Here is a 17,025-nt window from a genome sequence, read left to right on the forward strand (position 1 = left end):
TACACGGGACAGAAATGTAATTAACCAAAGCTAAATGTTCAGGATGCTTTAACATATTTTTTTTATGGAACTGTCTTAACACCACCAGGACATGTTCTAATTACTGACCATTAAAAAGTAGCTATATTTTTTAACCTAGTAGAATGCCTGCAAAGTCTAATGGTGCGTACACACGCTACGATGAAAATTAATGATAACGATATCGTTCATATCATTATCGTTCAGATCGTTCATTTTTTTGTGCCTTCCAACCTTCAAACGACCAGCGATGCGCGGGCACGTATGGACGATAACTATATCGACCATCGGCCGTGCATGCAGGCCAACCAGGGCGGTATCATCCAGGTTACACAAAGACCTGCACCCATCGTTGGTGTTGTGCTGGATGAACGATATCGATCATCCAGCATATTGGGAAGGTGCAGGGAGATCAGTCAGCTATATCGTTATCACTGACTGATCGTACCATGTGTACGCACCATAACTCATCACTCAGATTTTATATTTAATATGAGTAGGTTAGTTACTATAGAAGTGAGGTTCTTTAAAATAGTGAAAAACATCATTTTCGATTTGAGATCCAAAGTCGCAGCATTTGTGAGCCTGTGAATATCGTATGATGAAACATTAGTTAAATGCGGGAACATCTTCTTTCAGGAACTGACGTTACTTTCCAAATCAGAGGCTCCCCCGGTGATAGCCTCAGAAGAACACGCTACAGATGAGGAAAAGCTGGCCTCCTCTGTCAGTAGCCAGAAATGGGCCTGCATGGCAGTGGACCTTGAACCAGAGAAGCAAGACTATCCCCAGCCCTCGGACCTGACCAGTTTTGTCAATGAGAACCAATTCCACACGACCACTGATGGTATGTCCCAACTGACACCCTTTTGTATCTCCATTGTTACCCACTACAATTGTTTGTTGCTGCTAATACACTGTACACATATTCCTAATATCCAGGAACACATACAGGTTTATAAACATTTCTGCTTTAAAAATGTTGGCCTTTGAAATCTCCCTCTTTTTAAATTTTGACCAACTACACAGTATATAAATTGTTACTCTGTATGCTAGAGGTGGGTCTCACTACCAATTCTTGCTATGTATACTATACTGTATCAGTTAATGCTTATAGAAGCTAAGTATAGACATGCAAAAATATACATTAGAATTATGTTGGTGGGATAGTGGTGTGCTGTGGTCTATACATACTGTGCTGTATAAAGTGCTTATGTGGCGTTGGAAATAATTATCCCCAGTATTGCCTCTTATAAGGAAGAGACTACACCCCCTCAGACATGAGAGATGTTCTATAGATTCTAATTAGTCTACTTTATGTTATGTGTTTATGAGAAGTGATAATTATAATTTTTTTTATTACATTCATTTACTCTGTAATTTCTATGACTAGTTCTTAAAGGCGTGGGACTGTTGCCTTGAGACCTCACAAAACACCCCCTCCCTGTTTACACACACATAGGCCCATGATGTATCAGTTACATTGTAGCCCATGACTTCATCTGTTTTTTTATTCCTTAGTCCCTGACCTTTACCTTACGCTCTTGCACATGTTGTTTCTTCCCACAAATCTATCATTTTAAAAGGTGTAATAAAGGTGTAATGTGTATAGTGCAGTGGTTCCCAAACTGTGTGCCACTGCTCCCTGGGGTGCCGCAGCACTCTCTCCGGGGTGCCGCGACGACCGGTGGCCTAAGGAAACTGCTCAGTGATTTTTTTTATTATTATTATTTTGTCTGTACATGGGGGGAGAGGAGTTGGGGTGTGGAGCGGAGTGGGAGGGAGGGTTTATTTGTGATGAGCGGTGAAAGTGTGCAGGAGCGTTCCTGGCAGCGCAAAGAAACAAGCAGTGAATCCTGAGGCTGCCTGCTGCTGAATGGGGTCATACAAGGCAGTGCGTTGTGAGAGATCAGACAGGAAGTGTCTGATCTGATCTGAGGCGCGATGCTGCAGAACGGCGCTGGTGATCATAACTAAAGGTAAGTAGGGGGGACATAGAGAGGGGCAAATGGTGGAGAGACATGGAGGGGCAAAGGAAGGGACATGGAGTGAGGAAAAGTGAGAGACATGGAGGGAGGCAAAGGGAGAGACATGGAGGGCCAAGGGGAGAGACATAGAGGGGGCAAATGGAGGGACATGGAGGGGGCAAAGGGGGAGAAATGGAGGGGGGCAAAGGGATAGACATGGAGAGGCAATGGGAGAGATATGGAGGGGGGCAAAGGGAGAGACAGAGGTGGGCAAAGGAAGATACATGGAGCAGGGCAAAGGGACCGACATGGAGGGGGCAAAGGGAGAGACATGGAGGAGGCAAAGGGAGAGACATGGAGAGGGGCAAAGGGAGAGACATGGAGGGGGGCAAAGGGAGAGACATGGAGGGGGGCAAAGGGAGAGACATGGAGGGGGGCAAAGGGAGAGACATGGAGGGGGAAAAGGGAGAGACATGGAGGGGGCAAAGGTAGAGAAATGGAAGGGGGCAAAGGGACAGACATGGAGGGGCAATGGGAGAGATATGGAGGGGGGCAAAGGGAGAGACAGAGGTGGGCAAAGGAAGATACATGGAGCAGGGCAAAGGGACCGACATGGAGGGGGCAAATGGAGAGACATGGAGGGGGCAAATGGAGAGACATGGAGGAGGCAAAGGGAGAGACATGGAGGAGGCAAAGGGAGAGACATGGAGGGGGGCAAAGGGAGAGACATGGAGGGGGCAAATGGTTAGAGTTATAAATTCTTATTATTTAGGAGTGCCTTGAAATAAATATGGAACCCTAAGGGTGCCTTGAAGGGAGAACGTTTGGGAACCACTGGTGTAGTGTGAACATTACATACATGTTTAGTCTTTAATGACTTTATGAATTTTGCTCTGTTTACAATAAAAAATAATTGGATAATACTGAAATCACATCAAGCAGCTACAGACTACAGTATATGTGAGTGAGATTTGGGCAGGAGAATTAAACTGGTGGTGAGAGTACTGGTATTAGTATAACCATCCTGCTGTCAGTACATGATGAGAATAGCTACTGAGAGTGTGTGCTGAATTGTATACATGATACAAGTGAAGCTAAAACTTTATAGGCAGAGAGTGTGCCACCAGGTCCCTGGTACATGTGTAGAGGGAAAAGTGTGTTTCTTCCATCCACAGGACACCATTAAGTGACAATTTCATTATTTTTTTTTTATATATCTTTTTCAGATATAGAATTTGGCAATTCGTACAGCATAGAATACATGGAGAAGACTGGGAAGTGCTCTCCGGTAAGCTGCCTCAGCTGTCACATGACACATAAGAAGAGAAGTTAGTGAGAATATAGAAGTAGTAAGAGCACTGCCATATTGTCTCAGAGGTGCTTGTTTCCTAATAAACAGGGAATATGTAGTGAATAACAACAATCCAGGAGCACTTAAAGTTTTTTTATGTACAAATAAAAATAAATTATAAATCCTTTAAAAACAAATATTTCCATAATATGATAGCCTGTGAGATGAATCTAACATGCAGTCTCCCAGCAGTCTGTTATCAGGTATTAGGACAGTGCTGGTAATGAAGGTAATGGGGTAGGTCTGGTGCAGGCATTATATTATTGCCTGCACTGGGTAACACATGTCCCTAGCATTATACTATTGCCTGCACTGGGTAACATGTCCCTAGCATTATACTATTGCCTGCACTGGGTAACATGTCCCTAGCATTATACTATGGCCTGCTCTGGGTAACATGTCCCTAGCATTATACTATGGCCTGCTCTGGGTAACATGTCCCTAGCATTATACTATTGCCTGCTCTGGGTAACATGTCCCTAGCATTATACTATTGCCTGCTCTGGGTAACATGTCCCTAGCATTATACTGTTGCCTGCACTGGGTAACATGTCCCTAGCATTATACTATTGCCTGCACTGGGTAACATGTCCCTAGCATTATACTATGGCCTGCTCTGGGTAACATGTCCCTAGCATTATACTGTTGCCTGCACTGGGTAACATGTCCCTAGCATTATACTATTGCCTGCTCTGGGTAACATGTCCCTAGCATTATACTATTGCCTGCTCTGGGTAACATGTCCCTAGTATTATACTATTGCCTGCTCTGGGTAACATGTCCCTAGCATTATACTGTTGCCTGCACTGGGTAACATGTCCCTAGCATTATACTATTGCCTGCTCTGGGTAACATGTCCCTAGCATTATACTATTGCCTGCTCTGGGTAACATGTCCCTAGCATTATACTATTGCCTGCTCTGGGTAACATGTCCCTAGCATTATACTATTGCCTGCACTGGTAACATGTCCCTAACATTATACTATTGCCTGCTCTGGGTAACATGTCCCTAGCATTATACTGTTGCCTGCACTGGGTAACATGTCCCTAGCATTATATTATTGCCTGCACTGGGTAACATGTCCCTAGCATTATACTATTGCCTGCTCTGGGTAACATGTCCCTAGCATTATACTGTTGCCTGCACTGGGTAACATGTCCTTAGCATTATACTATTGCCTGCTCTGGGTAACATGTCCCTAGCATTATACTGTTGCCTGTACTGGGTAACATGTCCCTAGCATTATACTATTGCCTGCACTGGGTAACATGTCCCTAGCATTATACTATTGCCTGCACTGGGTAACATGTCCCTAGCATTATACTATTGCCTGCTCTGGGTAACATGTCCCTAGCATTATACTGTTGCCTGCACTGGGTAACATGTCCCTAGCATTATACTATTGCCTGCTCTGGGTAACATGTCCCTAGCATTATACTGTTGCCTGCACTGGGTAACATGTCCCTAGCATTATATTATTGCCTGCACTGGGTAACATGTCCCTAGCATTATATTATTGCCTGCACTGGGTAACATGTCCCTAGCATTATACTATTGCCTGCTCTGGGTAACATGGCCCTAGCATTATACTATTGCCTGCTCTGGGTAACATGTCCCTAGCATTATACTATTGCCTGCACTGGGTCACATGTCCCTAGCATTATACTATTGCCTGCACTGGGTAACATGTCCCTAGCATTATACTGTTGCCTGCACTGGGTAACATGTCCCTAGCATTATATTATTGCCTGCACTGGGTAACATGTCCCTAGCATTATACTATTGCCTGCTCTGGGTAACATGTCCCTAGCATTATACTATTGCCTGCTCTGGGTAATATGTCCCTAGCATTATACTATTTCCTGCTCTGGGTAACATGTCCCTATCATTATACTATTGCCTGCTCTGGTAACATGTCCCTAGCATTATACTATTGCCTGCACTGGGTGACAAGTCCCTAACATTATACTATTGCCTACTCTGCGTAACATGTCCCTAGCATTATACTATTGCCTGCTCTGGGTAACATGTCCCTAGCATTATATTATTGCCTGCACTGGGTAACATGTCCCTAGCATTATATTATTGCCTGCACTGGGTAACATGTCCCTAGCATTATACTATTGCCTGCTCTGGGTAACATGTCCCTAACATATTATTGCCTGCACTGGGTAACATGTCCCTAGCATTATACTATTGCCTGCACTGGGTAACATGTGCCTATCATTATACTATTGCCTGCTCTGGGTAATATGTCCCTAGCATTATACTATTTCCTGCTCTGGGTAACATGTCCCTATCATTATACTATTGCCTGCTCTGGTAACATGTCCCTAGCATTATACTATTGCCTGCACTGGGTGACAAGTCCCTAACATTATACTATTGCCTACTCTGCGTAACATGTCCCTAGCATTATACTATTGCCTGCTCTGGGTAACATGTCCCTAGCATTATATTATTGCCTGCACTGGGTAACATGTCCCTAGCATTATACTATTGCCTGCTCTGGGTAACATGTCCCTAACATATTATTGCCTGCACTGGGTAACATGTCCCTAGCATTATACTATTGCCTGCACTGGGTAACATGTCCCTATCATTATACTATTGCCTGCACTGGGTAACATGTCCCTAGTATTATACTATAGCCTGCACTGGGTAACATGTCCCTAGCATTATACTATTGCCTGCACTGGGTAACATGTCCCTATCATTATACTATTGCCTGCACTGGGTAACATGTCCCTATCATTATACTATTGCCTGCACTGGGTAACATGTCCCTAGTATTATACTATAGCCTGCACTGGGTAACATGTCCCTAGCATTATACTATTGCCTGCTCTGGGTAACATGTCCCTAACATATTATTGCCTGCACTGGGTAACATGTCCCTAGCATTATACTATTGCCTGCACTGGGTAACATGTCCCTATCATTATACTATTGCCTGCACTGGGTAACATGTCCCTAGTATTATACTATAGCCTGCACTGGGTAACATGTCCCTAGCATTATACTATTGCCTGCACTGGGTAACATGTCCCTATCATTATACTATTGCCTGCACTGGGTAACATGTCCCTAGTATTATACTATAGCCTGCACTGGGTAACATGTCCCTAGCATTATATTATTGCCTGCACTGGGTAACATGTCCATAGCATTATACTATTGCCTGCACTGGGTAACATGTCCCTATCATTATACTATTGCCTGCACTGGGTAACATGTCCCTAGTATTATACTATAGCCTGCACTGGGTAACATGTCCCTAGCATTGTATTATTGCCTGCACTGGGAGACATGTCCCTAACATTATACTATTGCCTGCTCTGCGTAACATGTCCCTAGCATTATACTATTGCCTGCTCTGGGTAACATGTCCCTAGCATTATATTATTGCCTGCACTGGGTAACATGTCCCTAGCATTATACTATTGCCTGCTCTGGGTAACATGTCCCTATCATTATACTATTGCCTGCACTGGGTAACATGTCCCTAGTATTATACTATAGCCTGCACTGGGTAACATGTCCCTAGCATTATACTATTGCCTGCACTGGGTAACATGTCCCTAGTATTATACTATTGCCTGCTCTGGGTAACATGTCCCTAGCATTATACTATTGCCTGCACTGGGTAACATGTCCCTAGTATTATACTATAGCCTGTACTGGGTAACATGTCCCTAGCATTATACTATTGCCTGCACTGGGTAACATGTCCCTATCATTATACTATTGCCTGCACTGGGTAACATGTCCCTAGCATTATACTATTGCCTGCACTGGGTAACATGTCCCTAGTATTATACTATAGCCTGCACTGGGTAACATGTCCCTAGCATTATATTATTGCCTGCACTGGGTAACATGTCCATAGCATTATACTATTGCCTGCACTGGGTAACATGTCCCTATCATTATACTATTGCCTGCACTGGGTAACATGTCCCTAGTATTATACTATAGCCTGCACTGGGTAACATGTCCCTAGCATTGTATTATTGCCTGCACTGGGAGACATGTCCCTAACATTATACTATTGCCTGCTCTGGGTAACATGTCCCTAGCATTATACTATTGCCTGCTCTGGGTAACATGTCCCTAGCATTATACTATTGCCTGCACTGGGTAACATGTCCCTAGCATTATACTATTGCCTGCTCTGGGTAACATGTCCCTAGCATTATACTATTGTAATACCCCAATGGGAAAAATACAGATGGTGTGGTGCAGGTGTAACTGGCGGCAATTCCTAATTCAGACCACACCCACAGAGAGGCAAGGGTTCCCAACCAGACACAGACAATGGGAGTCAAAATTCATGTAAAAGCTATACGGATTTATTTTTAGAAACCCACAATTACTGAAATGGGTAACTGTTATAGAATGATAGGTTTGGTACAATATACACACACTAAATCACATAAATTACAATAACAAACTTACTGCTTTTCTAATTGACTATTCCTATACTAAATTAGCAATGTTCTTTTCAAATTAATAGAATGTCCCAATAACCTAAAACATATGACATGTCCTTTATAATCCAGGTTACGGATAACTCCTTGTGCACACGTTGGGGCCCTTAAAGCGTATTTACAACTGAATGACAAGCAGCAATGTTGCAGTGTTGATATATAAATTAGGAGTAGTGTCTCTATATCACACATAGAAGTTGTGTGTAATAATGGCTTCCTCTCACCAAATCTGAGGACCAAAATTAGGATGCGACTTTCTCTTCAAAAAGTAGCCACAGTGAACAATTGGACAGGACTCTCAGCATGGCTTACTATGTGGCACTATAAGTCCCAGCCACTCTTCTATTTTTTTTTCTCTGTCTCTGTTACTACAGCTGTTTATCACTCTGCAATGGCGTCCCCTCAGCTCTCTTCTCTCCACAGCTCCAACTGTCACTGACCTGACACTGGTCATGTGACCTGCTGCTCCTGACCTCTTCAGCAGCTGCTGAGACTGCTGGGATATGTCTTCCAATGTAATTCGAAGTCAGACGTAATAACTCACATAGTGGGGTATTACACTATTGCCTGCACTGGGTAACATGTCCCTAGCATTATACTATTGCCTGCTCTGGGTAACATGTCCCTAGCATTATACTATTGCCTGCACTGGGTAAAATGTCCCTAGCATTATACTATTGCCTGCACTGGGTAACATGTCCCTAGCATTATACTATTTCCTGCTCTGGGTAACATGTCCCTATCATTATACTATTGCCTGCACTGGGTAACATGTCCCTAGCATTATACTATTGCCTGCACTGGGTAACATGTCCCTAGCATTATACTATTGCCTGCACTGGGTAACATGTCCCTAGCATTATACTATTGCCTGCACTGGGTAACATGTCCCTAGCATTATACTATTTCCTGCTCTGGGTAACATGTCCCTATCATTATACTATTGCCTGCACTGGGTAACATGTCCCTAGCATTATACTATTGCCTGCACTGGGTAACATGTCCCTAGCATTATACTATTTCCTGCTCTGGGTAACATGTCCCTATCATTATACTATTGCCTGCACTGGGTAACATGTCCCTATCATTATACTATTGCCTGCACTGGGTAACATGTCCCTAGCATTATACTATTTCCTGCTCTGGGTAACATGTCCCTATCATTATACTATTGCCTGCACTGGGTAACATGTCCCTATCATTATACTATATCCTGCACTGGGTAACATGTCCCTATCATTATACTATTGCCTGCACTGGGTAACATGTCCCTATCATTATACTGTTGCCTGCACTGGGTAACATGTCCCTAGCATTATACTATTGCCTGCACTGGGTAACATGTCCCTAGCATTATACTATTGCCTGCACTGGGTAACATGTCCCTATCATTATACTGTTGCCTGCACTGGGTAACATGTCCCTAGCATTATACTATTGCCTGCACTGGGTAACATGTCCCTATCATTATACTGTTGCCTGCACTGGGTAACATGTCCCTAGCATTATACTATTGCCTGCACTGGGTAACATGTCCCTAGCATTATACTATGGGCTGCGCTGGGTAACATGTCCCTAGCATTATACTATTGCCTGCACTGGGTAACATGTCCCTAGGCATTATACTATGGGCTGCACTGGGTAACATGTCCCTATCATTATACTATTGCCTGCACTGGGTAACATGTCCCTAGGATTATACTATTGCCTGCACTGGTAACATGTCCCTAGCATTATACTATGGGCTGCACTGGGTAACATGTCTCTAGCATTATACTATAGCCTGCACTGGGTAACATGTCCCTAGCATTATACTATTGCCTGCACTGGGTAACATGTCCCTAGCATTATACTATAGCCTGCTCTGGGTAACATGTCCCTAGCATTATACTATTGCCTGCACTGGGTAACATGTCCCTAGCATTATACTATTGCCTGCACTGGGTAACATGTCCCTAGCATTATACTATTGCCTGCACTGGGTAACATGGCCCTAGCATTATACTATTTCCTGCTCTGGGTAACATGTCCCTAGCATTATCCTATTGCCTGCACTGGGTAACATGGCCCTAGCATTATACTATTTCCTGCTCTGGGTAACATGTCCCTAACTTTGTGAATTCCAAATCACACTACTGACAAAAAAATATGCCCTCATAGAGGAAAGAAGGGTTTTTGGCACAGTGATCTGCAAATGGTCCCAGCATAAACGCCACTAAAGAGATAACAGGGCCTGATTCATTACAGATCGCAGCTGCGAATGCTATAGCGATTATGCACGCAGTCTCATTGTGATAGTATGCTAATCCACTGTGATCGCTAAGCCGTTGTAGCTCAACATATGGACACCCACTTACCTTGCACACATCAGTAATCCTTAGCAAGATTGTTAAACCATCATTACAATACAGTACAATCGGAGCCTCACGCACACTTGCACAAGCTCTGGCCTTACTCAGGAATTGCTAACCTCATCGCACGCTAGGAGTACACAAGCTGCGTACAGCATCGCAGTGGATAATTTATGCACGTCCATGCAACAGTGTTCAAATGCACTGGCACGCCTGCGTTTCACCACCAAATGGTACTTCCTGTCAATCACTCTGCGATCACAGTGGAGTGTTCGCACATGCGCACTGTAATGCATACGCATGGGCAGATCGCAACAATCGTGTGATTCCTTGCATAATGGCAGTTGCGATCCTTGCTGAATCAGGCCCACAGTACCTTGCTAGTTTGTACCTCTTGATATGTCCTTTGTTCTTTGCAGGTACTAATTACAACTGGCATATAGTTATGTTACATATGAAGGAGAGCGCAGAAAATGGCATAATGGGCTGTTATTTTACAATTCTTCATTGGTAATAATAAGCAGACTGCAGTATCATGCTAACTCAGGAGGGAGCAAAATCATTTACAATTCAGTTCCAAGTAAATAAAATCTTGATTACATAAGGGCACGGGACCAACACAAATTAGGAGCCAGCAACCCCCTTGGTCTACTCAATACCTGACCCTGCTTTGTCAGCCCTGCCACAGCCAGTGGTTGCTGGCATTGACATTGGTGCCACAACAAGGCAACTGTCCAGTGGTGCAGGAAGCAGGGGCGTATCTATAATGGGTGCAGTGTGTGCGGGGCACATGGGCCCCCGGGTCCAGGGGGGCCCTGCACCGCACACCCTGCACCCATATTATTTTAAACTCAGCTTGTCCGGGGAGAGAGGAGGGGGCCCCGCACAGGGAGTGCACACGGACCCCCTCCTTTCTTAAGACGCCCCTGGCAGGAAGTGTCTTTATACCTGGAATAATTTAACAATGGCATTTGCCCTTTAAGTTTGCTAAGGCTCCTGAACACAGGTATGGAAATAAATGATACATGTCCTTGTACCAAGTCTAAATATAAAAACAGGAAGTAACAAATGTAGTTATCTATGCTGTAAACCTGCCTACATACTTTATAAACAATATGCCTAATGCAGAGCTCTTGTAGGACTGACTCTTATGCCATTAAAATATAACAATACACCTGATTGATGTACAAAGAATTATGGTGTGGGTGTGGGTGTGTGCGGTGTGTGACAGCAGCCTGCATTATACACAGCCTGGCTCACTCTGATCTTTCTGCTGTGATATGTCCTTAGCTCCGGGACGTAACCCAGACTCAGGCGATGTACCTCATGTTTGAAGCATCACAGGATAGCCCAGGAAACACGCTGGTCAAGTTTTCAGAATCCTGCACTCCAGGATTAGAGTAAGTAGAGCAGCAATGCTGGTCTAAACAGTGCGGATAATTGTGTGAATCTTAGTAATCAGAGGCTGAATGTACAATATGGTGTCTTACTAGCTCAAGCTTTGAAGGAATGGAACCTAGTTTGTGCTCGGGACAGCTGCCCATCTCACGATCTCCACCCATGATGCAGGACACCTTGCACCAGACCCTGGAGAGGTTGCTGCAAAGAGAAGAAGAGCCTGGGATGCTCGGTAGTGGCAAAATGGAACTGGTAAGGAACCCATCTATTTACCGTTCATGTTACAAAGTACCGTATATAGCAATGCAACGTGCCAGCCCCAGAGGATGACTGGTAAGGAACTGCCATCTATATATTATGAATGGTCCTCCACTTAGTGAGAAACATTCTCTTGGCTTATTTCCTAGATCTCCCATTTATTTTGTTCTTGCTGGAGACAATTCAATTGTGCTTTGCAGCTGAAGGAAATGCAATAAGCCCAACACATGTCATGAACACTTGTGCTATTCTTTGGGGTGCTCTTGGTAGCCCTTCATCTAGGCCAGTATTTTCTTTTGAAGACAACAGTAATACACAATATCAGCAGTGCTTAATGACTTCATCTGCAGTGGAGACATTATTTGTTAATCAGGAATTGGGTTAATACTATGTGGCAGAGATAGGAAGCCTGAACTACAAGTCTCAGCAAACCATACTATGGGCCGAATTCAATTAGAGGCGAAAAACATTATTCGCTGCATGCTTTTCGCCTGTTAGGAGGCAAAGTTTTCGTGTACTTTCACTATGCGTGCTCCCGCTTTTCGCCCTATTCAATTGCAAAACAGGTGAGAACGCAGATGTGCGAATGGCAAAACTAGAGAAAAGGACATATTTTGGGGAAGTCAGTCTGTACCCCATAAAAAGCCTAACTAGCCCTGGAAATCAATATAGGTGTATTAATAGCCCTAATAACAGTATCTAGGGTTCTTAAATTGAGTCAAAGGGCTGTTATATTCATATTTGCTTAAGTGTGGAAAAAAATTATTTTCTAAATGTTTAGGGGTCAAATTAATTGTTGGATTTAATTTGAGGGTACATTAAAATGGGTACTAGTATATTTTTGTGTCAATAAAGTGCATTTGAAAAAAACTTTGAAAAAAAACACCTGCCGCAGCCTCCTGTAAACCTAAAAACACCTGTCCCAATCATACAGCCCCCCAGAACACCTGTCCCACCCATACAGCCCCCCAAAACACCTGTCCCACCCATACAGCCCCCCAAAACACCTGTCCCATCCATACAGCACCCCAAAACACCTGTCCCATCCATACAGCCCCCCAAAACACCAGACCCAGTGCTTTATACCCATTTTCCAAACTTTTAACATTTTCACCCCAATAATGTCTTTTTTTTAGGGGGATTTAAGATAATTTAAACATTTTCTTTTTCCTAATTAGTCATTAGGGGGGAGGGGGGTGTCCAAAGGGTACCCACATTTTTTTACCAAAATAGGGATTTTGCACAACTTTTCTCCTGCCTCTGGGTGGTGAAACTTTTACACCTGTTTTTGCCTATGGACTTTTGGCACGTGCTAAAACGTCCTGGATTGAATAGGGTGATATGTGGGAATGTGTTGAAAACATTGCATCAGCGATTACTTTACGCAGATCACGGCTTTTCGCCTCTAATTGAATCCAGCCCTATGCCAGATACTTAGGGATGCATTTACTAAGAATTGTGTTTGGTCGATCTGGAGTATTTTAGAGATTTTGGTGCGATATTGCAAACAGGGATTTACTAAAGCCAAAATCGCACCTCTAACACGACTAAACACCCCAATTTAGATACAATGCACCTATGGCAGTTTTAGATGATATGGCTCCCAGTGTGAACAGAAAATGCCGCCCACCCTCCCCTCAAACAAGCATAAGATAGCAAGTTTGCACGTGCCTAAGGCGTGCGGCCCCCGGAAGGGCGTTGTCTCACAATAAAGGGCGTGGCCTGAAATGAAAGACTACCTTATGAATAAATTACGTTAACATAACCATAGGATCAGGTGGGCAGCTTTTGTAAGGGAAAATAATTATGCCGTTTATTTTATTTCTGGATTTTTATATAGTTTGTTTCTGACAATACTGTGTTGTATGGTTTCATGCAAATAATATATAGATGTGCACTTTTTTTCATTCATATTCCCCAAATGATTCTTATGGTTGAAAGACTAAATATAAATTCTATTCAGCACTATAATCTGCAACAGTGGGCGAGCAATGTAACATACTTACAGTAGTTGCGGAAGCCTGCTCTGACTATGCACCGTCTCCAATGCAGACGGCTTCCAGTCTGCCAGGAGCTGCTCCTGCTCCAATAAAATAAAATCTCAGCAGCCTCTGCTCTCCTCTCTTTCTCTCTCTGAGAGAGACTGGCTGCCTGCATGCCCGCTCTGCTCTCTGCTGGGAGCCCGGCCAGCGGCGGCGGCTCTCCTGCCCATTCCCCACTCTCCGAAATAGCACGCCGGCTCCTCTGCATCCGGGCATGCTTTAAATAACTTTGTCCTCTGCACGTCTGCTCACCTTGACGTCATGATATCACGACGCAGCCGCGGCATGCAATGGGCGGGGATGGGCTGGGACAGACAGGGAGGGGGGAGCGGCGAGCGCAGAGGCAAATGTCAGCCTGCTGGTCCCGGCGGAGATACTGTGACTATGAGTGACAATAGGGGTCAGAGGTGGAGTGCACAGGTCGCCTGCCCGCCCCTAGAAACGTCCCTGAATGCACCGTCAGACCAAACCTGGAACCCTTAACATTGATACACATACAAATCATGGCTTTACTAAGCATCTTATTTGTCAAATCAAAATCAGTAGACGACCAAATCAGTAGCGTTTGGATGTGTAAAGTTTTTATATTTGTCTAGCCTTAATCATGATGCTTAGAAAAGGAGACAAACACAGGGCCTGATTCAGACCCGCTCGCGAGCGCACAGCGCTCGCAAGCGGGTCGATGGTCCCCCACTGCGCATGCGCACGCCGGAGCTGGCTCCAGCGTGCACATGCGCGTGACCCTGCCAGCGACGGGCGCACCGTTGCTACGGGTCTCGCACCAAAACGGGGCGGCAGTCAATTTTGATTGACAGCTCACCCCGTTTTGGAGGCGGGCAGGTGGGGCGGCCTCTGTAGTGAGCTTCCGGTTCTATTAGAGCCGGAAGCTCACTGGGGCTTGCGATGGACGAAAACCTACCACAAGGGTCTCATCGCAAGCCCGATGGTCACAATGGTCGCGACCATCACCTGGCCGCTCGCAAAAGCTGTGGGTGGTCACCCACAGCTTAGTGAGCGGCCAGGAGGCCGGCACAAAAAAATAAAATAATGCCGCCCTGATTCAGAGCGAACGCTCTGAAAGAGGGCCACATTTGCAACACTGTCTGCAATTTAAACATGGCAGAAACAGGCTGTTTTGCTATGTTGGGGCAAAGCTTTCTCTATTTTGGATTCCACTGTTTGAATAAAAGTGCCTGTTGGGACTTGTAGTTCCACAACAGCTAGGGAGCTACATGATTTGTCATGTGTATGAGTAACCAGACTTTGACTTCATTAGAAGCTGTTTATGTAAATTAGTACAAAGTAGAATGTGCCGCAACCAGACATTTGCTGCAATTATCGTACCGACTGGAAACATTGAGATCTGATTGGCTGGCTGGGTTATAGACCCTTTTCCCTGCAACAGTTTTCATTGTCAAACACTATATTTATGGGCTGTATGTTAAATGTAAGCAAGTTTAGGCATAGTCCCATGCAGCTTTGTAGAGTCTGCTTATTGTTAGAAAATAAGTCTACAATGTAAAATACTGTCATTTCTTCTATACATGAGTCAGTATACATGTTGAGATATGCCGAAGTATATGAATGATTATATTTACCACTCAGCTGTAATACACTGTACATACTATTACTCATGTGCATTATGTTTGGTTCCCCCTGTGTCTCAGGGCTCTCCGGACGATGAATACCTGGCTGCTGAGACTCTGCTCTCACGGATTTCACACCACACAGCTCTTTGTGACCAGCTCAGTTACCTGGAACCGGATTTAGCAGAGAAGAACCCAAAAGCGTTTGCACAGAAACTACAGGTTTGTCTATTCATCTCTCAATAACTCTTATTCTAAAACTGGGGTAAACAATTTTGGGCACTCCAGCTGTGGCCGCCCCAGAGCTACTTGATTGATCCTGCCAGTAGCCTATGCTTGTCTCGGGGATACGGCCATGAGTGTAAGCACACACGCCCGGCCGGCACAATGTAACTGCTTAAATGGCTCAGTAGATCAGTTATGGTTCAGCGGCAGGCTGAGCATCACTGGACACATAGCTCAGCCATAGCCGGGGTGCTCAGTGTAATACTGTCTGTGATCATTTCTCCATAATCCCATGACGTCTTTCCTTTTCTCATTCTATCTATTCTCGCCTTTCTGTAACCCCATATTCCTCCTGGCTGCCTTTTACCCCTCCTCCAGTGAACTTGCTGTATGTGTGACATCTCTCCTCTGTTTTTCTTGTTGGTGTCTAGCAACAGATGATTATTAAAATGACTTTTCTCTCTGGCTTGTCCTCTTCCCGGAGCAGGAGGAGTTAGAGTTTGAAGCCATGAGAAGTGAGGCTCTGATGTTAGCCAGGCACATTTCCCAGGCCTCCCAGTATACAGAGGTATCTGGGGTGCAGTGTGCAATGAACCAGTCTCCGCATCCATTTGCCAGTGTGTGCACTTTGATCTCCCACAGTTTTCTGTCCTTCCCACCACAGCACAGCATGCCTGCCACTATCAGCTGTGTAACTGTGATAATAAGCTTCTCTATTAAATATAATTCGATATACTTTCAACAAGGGCAACAGAAAATAGATTCTTATTATAAATAAAGTCACTTATTTTACCTTCCCTGATTTTACTCCCTCCTAGTGTGTTTGTTTTTAACACAGCCCCTTCAATTTCATATATTAGTATTGTACATATGCCCTTAATTTATACTCCCTTTTCCCACATTAGAATTCACCCGTATGCAGAATTTATAGTTTCCTTTTTAGTTTGTATCATAACACGTTTTCACTACAACATAGTATTTAATGTTCTAGTAATGCAAAGGTTACAGAACACTGGACATACAGCTTAGTGCTGGTCATGGTTGCTCAGATAAACATACGTTTGATTGTTTTTCTCAATTTAATAATTTATTTTCTGTCCAGATATGGTTTTTCTTGGAAAGGCCACATCTGTAGACAGGTTGCATGTTGGAATAAGCTATTTTACGTAATAATCCAATATTCTTAGTTGCAAATTGCCTGGCATGTTTTCCATTTGTTTTACTGAACATTTGGGGCGGTTTTAGCTTTTTGCCTCATTTACCACCAATTCTACCAGTCCATTTAATGAGGGTTTATATATACATCTAGAACTAAAAAAAAATATAACAGTTTTGTA

The 17,025-nt window shown here is 44.1% G+C and overlaps 1 protein-coding gene across 7 annotated transcripts in view; it reads left to right on the forward strand.

Annotated features, from left to right (window-relative positions):
* The window catches only part of TACC2 (transforming acidic coiled-coil containing protein 2), a 185,608-nt gene that overhangs the window by 152,850 nt on the left and 15,733 nt on the right, over window positions 1-17,025 (forward strand). For 5 of the 7 annotated variants that reach the window (XM_088450515.1, XM_088450514.1, XM_088450516.1 and 2 more), the window contains 6 exons: window positions 658-865; window positions 3,212-3,273; window positions 11,470-11,579; window positions 11,673-11,829; window positions 15,545-15,685; window positions 16,176-16,256. In XM_088450515.1, coding sequence (XP_088306641.1) covers window positions 658-865; window positions 3,212-3,273; window positions 11,470-11,579; window positions 11,673-11,829; window positions 15,545-15,685; window positions 16,176-16,256 — 759 coding nt within the window. Of the gene's footprint in view, window positions 1-657; window positions 866-3,211; window positions 3,274-11,469; window positions 11,580-11,672; window positions 11,830-15,544; window positions 15,686-16,119; window positions 16,257-17,025 lie in introns of all 7 variants that reach the window. The other 2 variants (XR_015870049.1, XM_088450517.1) reach the window with 2 other exon arrangements.

Source organism: Taudactylus pleione, unplaced genomic scaffold (genome assembly GCF_031769625.1).
Source record: "Taudactylus pleione unplaced genomic scaffold, aTauple2 ptg000518l, whole genome shotgun sequence".
Taxonomy (NCBI): Eukaryota; Metazoa; Chordata; class Amphibia; order Anura; family Myobatrachidae; genus Taudactylus; species Taudactylus pleione.